Here is a 5,291-nt window from a genome sequence, read left to right on the forward strand (position 1 = left end):
AGTAAGGTGGTCAAAATAGGAAAGGCAGTAATGCATTTAAAAAAAATATCCAGCCAAATAGATGTTATGGTTCTTTACCCAAACATTGAAGATCTAATTCACCAAAGAGACAAAATGGGCTTAACATTTTGCTTAAGGTAATTCAGCATTATCAGTTTTTAAAGAAATATAAATATTTTAAAAACAAACATTGAAAATAAATCAGTATGGTTTAACAAGCTGCACTCATGCTAAGGAAGTTTTATTCTTCTTAACAGGGTGGGACTTGGCCAAAAATCCAAATGAAAATATCAGAGTAGGACAATCCTCTGAAAAATCGGAATGTAAATGTCGAGTTCAATTTAGATATCATCAATGTCTTCATCATCATCCCCGATATCATCAAACTGGATTTCATCATCATCTCCAGGACCAAATGTGTCTGTTTCATTGATTTTGGCATGCCCTGGAAGTTTCCCATATGCCTTTAAACTTCATGCTTCATCTGCATTGTATTTTGGTATATCATCGGCTTTGTTATCCTGGTAGTCTCGGAGGCCAACCTATATATGATGTCCGATGTATTTATCCAAACATTTTTTCTTAATTTCCCTCTGATGTGACATAACCTCTTCACACCATCAAAACACATGGCTTCTAATCGTCCATTTCCCAGCATTTTGATCACCTGGGCACATTCCTGTCCGTCCTCCTTGAAGACCAATTCTCTTTTTTCAGATTCATTTTCGTTCTTTCCTCTGCACCTATTTTTACCTCCCTTACCTTTATTCTTGGGCATGGCTGCGGCAGCCTCGGCGGGGTCTCAGTCTCCCTCTCAGGCGGTGGCTCTACCGAAGCACGCGCGGGTGGGCTTCGCCTCTCCGGGCGTTGTAGACGGGGGCCGGCGGGCAAGGGGAGGAGAGGTCGAGCGCGAGGTCGCGAGCTGGGAGCTCCGGAGGGCACCTAGCATGTGAAGAGGCGAGAAGGCGGGGGGCCGGGCCGGGGAGGTGTCACATGCCTGACGCTTCTTATGTAGATATTTCGACATTGTTGTCCTCTTTTAAGTTTGTGTTTTTTTTTAACAGTTTATTATAATTTATTTTATTTAACAATCTAGGAAGTTCGCAGCCATCGGAAATTCCAGTTCAATTTCAGGTGCAATTGGAAATTCAGGAATCTCTGTAGAGCTGTTAGTGTAGCGAACCTTGTAGGTAAAATACATGCATACTTTTGATAGCACATGTGATAGAATTTCTCTAAAATTAACCTCATTGGTTTCATTTTCAGCAAACTGACCTGGGCCATTTAACATGCCTATTTTTGCTCCTGATGTTAAAGCATGCTCCCTTTTCACAATAAATTCATGACCATCAGAAGATACCAATTTCACATACATAGCATCTGGGCCCTCACACCCACGGTATGTTTTCTCTTCTCCATCCATTATCTCCTTATGAAATTATATTTTGTTTCCACAGGAATTTTAACAAAACACCTTCTTGTCAGTTCTGCAGCGGCTGCAGCTCAGTCGCCACTCACCGCCACAGCCCCTCATAAGTTTGTGTTTTGATCTTCCCTGTCACCATAGTAGCTTTCTATGGTAAGGGCTCTTTTTGGGATTTTGCTCATTTTTAAGTCTATTTTGTTACTCTTAAACTTGAGCTGAGTTCCTGGGGCACAGGGGGCACTGTCTCCAAGCTTCTTGCACTGGGAGCCAGAGGCCTGGTCACTGGCTTTCTGCGCTAGGGCCTCTGGGGCTCACGACCTGCCTGCTGCACTGGGGTGGCCTGGTGTAGTCATGCCTATTGTGACAGGGTTCTGGGCTGGCAGTTTGCCTTCTGCATCGGGGCTGGAGGCCTCACAGCTGCTGGCCAGGATTGAAGGACCTTGGTTGCTGATCTGTGCTATGGCTGAGAGCCTTGCACTGGCTTGCCTGGACACTATCTCTGAAACCTAAGTAAGACAGACCTTTCCTGAGGTCCTTTTAAGTTATCTTAAGCTAGAAAATTTTCATTCCATCTTTTTGTGGGTTCTGTCACTCCAGAATCCATTCAGATGCTTTATTTCACGTTGTTTCCCAGGGAAACTGGGGAGAGGTCAGGCAGCTTCCTGGCTTCTTGGCACCACTCCCCACTTCAGATTTTCTAAGGACATTTTTGGGGCTCTTTCCTTTTTGCTATCACTTTCTACCTTCTCTCATACTTATTTGTGTATATGTCAAATAAGCCTTATTAGCAATGCTAATTGAAATTTATGCCTCATTTTAAACATTTACAAAGCATTTTACATTCATTACCTACTTTCATCGTTATAATGATAATATGAGGCAAGTATAGAAGTTATTATTTTTCAAGGAAACTGAAGCTGAGAGATGTTAAATGTGCATAAGTACTTAATGCCTGAGGTAGGATTTGAACCTAAGTCTTCCTGATTTTCAGTCCAGATATCTAATCACTGTGTCCTAATATTTCTCTCAGTGAACTAGATTGAAAACTCCTCCATGGAAGAGACTGTCCTGTTCCATTGACTTATCTCCAGAATATGAATAGTCTCGTCCATATTAGGTGCTTAATCCATGTTTATTGACTGGATATTGGATGCAAAAGCTAGAGGAATAGGAATATCTTGTTTTGGTATGTATTGTTGTTTCTCAGAATGGACAGCACTGTTTCCTTTAAACTTTTTTTCTGTCCAAAACAAGAAACGTGGAGGATCATTTAAATATACTTGCTAATGGAAAAATGATGGCTAAAGGCATCTTCTTTGGGAGCAATTTGCTATAGCTTTTCTCTCTGAATGCTGGAGCTATAATGATGCCAAACTCTTCTGTTTGCCCACAGCACCTGAGGACCATTGGTCTGCTTTAGTTCTAAGATGCCTCATCAGAGCTTTGGCTTCCCATGCAATCATCTCCCACGGTAAGGGCAACCAAACAGATGATGCCAATCAGATTTCCAGGTGCTGAGGTCCCCTTATTGAATTCAAGTGTCAGCTGTTTTGAAGGGTAAAATGGAAAAAAAAATCAAAGTAATAAACAAAAGATAAATGGAAGATTTGTGAAAGAATTGTCAGGTAGTGCATTTTCTTCAGCTCTAGTCTTGGGCTTATGTGATATATTAGTACCGCTCTCTCTCCTTTCAAAGGAGAGAGAACTGTCTTAGTAGCACAGTAGGGGAGAAGAGAAAAGGACAACTCTGGGTAGCAGGTAGAGATTTTAGATCACTTGGTTCACTGTACCCTGCCAACCTATCAGGTTGATGAGACATTCATGTCTCCAGAAGACGGGCAAGATATGAAGTTGTTTTGTGACACCTCTATCCAGACTTCTGGTGCAAGGAGTTGACACTGCATGGGAGGGAGGGAAGAAATGATGAGATCCCTTGTATCTGAGCATAACATGAGTATCCTTTATTAGAACACAACCCATGGGGAGTACAGAGCATGTGCGATTGTATTCTATGGTTCCCTTCTTAGCCAGAAGCAGATGAACAGAGACTAAAACCAAGTTTCCATGTATTATATATACCTGAAAGATTTTGAACTTAGTACTAATGGAACTGTCTTAATGAGCCATTGTGAACCTGACTAACCGAATCTTTCCATTGCATCTGATTCCCTGTGTATAGACAGAAAGCCTGAGGCTGAACTCTGCAGGTTTCAGGAGGAAGCCCCTATGGTTATTCCATTTCCAGGAAAAGAGGAAAGTGACATTAAAAAAAAAACAAAAAACTTGTCACTTATCTTGCACCAGTAACCTGAGACTATGCCAGTAAATACTGAGGGGGGAGTTGAGTCTATTATGTCTATAACCAAGGACAAAATTTGGCTTTTTTCCCTTGATGCATCGATAATTGAATTAATAAGTTATGTAGACAATTATCTCTGGTCTCCATTTCACTTTACATGCGTAGACATATCTGAAGTGTGGGTGGATGCAAACATAGCTTTATAAAGAAGTTCTGATTTTCAGGACCATGTGCCCAAGGACATCCTGAAGGAGGTAATTATTTAAGGTCCTTCTGATGCAGGAGACCTCAATTACAAGTGTTGTTATTTTAATTGAACACATAATTAGGTATCTTGGTTTCATTGCACAGGTGTGGTTTCCCCAAGTTTTTTTTGCCCCAAATAGACATTTTCCCTAAAATTGAATTCATGCATAAATGAGATACTCCCTGTGAAGGGCTTTGTAAATAATAAAATATTATATTAATAAGAGGTATAATCATTATATCTGATTTTTAAAATCCCTTCAATAAAGAAATTATTAAATACAATTCACAAAAAAGGAAAAAAAGTTATTTTGTCTTCCCTTTCCTATTTCACTTTTTCTCTCTTCTTTTCATAATTTCTTGCCATTCTTCACTGGACCCAACACTATTTCCTAAGCCGTACTCAGGCCTCTTCTCTATTTCACCCATCTAAATCTGTATTATTCTAGATCATATATTTTTTAAATAGTTCCTTCTATTTTGTTTTCATGCATCTCATATCCTGCTACCAGCTTGATCTTCCTTAAATAGAATTCTTGTCATGTCATTCTCCTGCTCAAAAAACTTTCCATGCCTCCCTAGTTCCCACTGTGCTACTTCTAAACCCTTCTGACTGATTTTCAAGGCCTTCCCACAATCATCTGTCTGCCCCTATTTTCCAACTTCTCAATAAGCACATTCCTTTCTCATCAGGGCAGTCTCCTTACTGTCCTCTTAACATATGGAACACGGTGCTAGCGAGCAGGCAGACGAAATACTTGGATAAGTATGGAGCCGGTCCACTTGAAGCCAACAACCTAATGGGACAATGAGATGGATATATAGCTAACTTTAATACAAAATGTTATGTGAGAAGTACATTAGGGAGGACTTAACCCTTTCAACTCTGGAGCACTTGTCCTGGGCAACACTGCTGCCCCTGCCAACCCCCCACCCATTATCAAATGATTCACATAGCTTACTGTGGCTAGTGGGTTAGCCCAGCCTTCAGATTACTCTCTGCTTTCTCACCAGGTTCCTCATCCTGCCTCCATAAATGTACTCACACCTCACCCCCTTTTCCAGTTCTGGAACCATAATTAAATCAAGATCAACCATGCTATCTGAAAGTGCCTATCCATCAATTTCCCAATGGTTCTACTCTATCTTTGTAACTTTGCGGGTGTGAAAGTCAGCGACAGAAAAGCAAGAGGTAGTGGCCAGGTGGTGTGGAGACCTGAGTGTTGAACTTGGAATTAGGAAGACCTGAGTTCAAATTCTGTCTCAGATACTTAATAGCACTAAACCTCTCTCAGCCTCATTTTCCTCATCTGTAAAATG

General features: G+C 40.9%; 1 protein-coding gene and 1 pseudogene across 1 annotated transcript; both read right to left on the reverse strand.

Moving 5' to 3' along the window:
- Nucleotides 1–262: 262 nt before the first annotated feature.
- LOC118851662 lies at nucleotides 263–778 on the reverse strand (annotated as a pseudogene).
- A 289-nt stretch (nucleotides 779–1,067) lies between these two features.
- LOC118852219 (elongin-C-like) lies at nucleotides 1,068–1,423 on the reverse strand. Its single transcript, XM_036761899.1, has one exon. It carries the CDS (start codon nucleotides 1,421–1,423, stop codon nucleotides 1,085–1,087), a length of 339 nt encoding a protein of 112 aa, XP_036617794.1. The 3' UTR covers nucleotides 1,068–1,084.
- Between the last annotated feature and the right edge of the window lie 3,868 nt (nucleotides 1,424–5,291).

Source organism: Trichosurus vulpecula, chromosome 5 (assembly GCF_011100635.1).
Source record: "Trichosurus vulpecula isolate mTriVul1 chromosome 5, mTriVul1.pri, whole genome shotgun sequence".
NCBI classification, from domain to species: Eukaryota; Metazoa; Chordata; class Mammalia; order Diprotodontia; family Phalangeridae; genus Trichosurus; species Trichosurus vulpecula.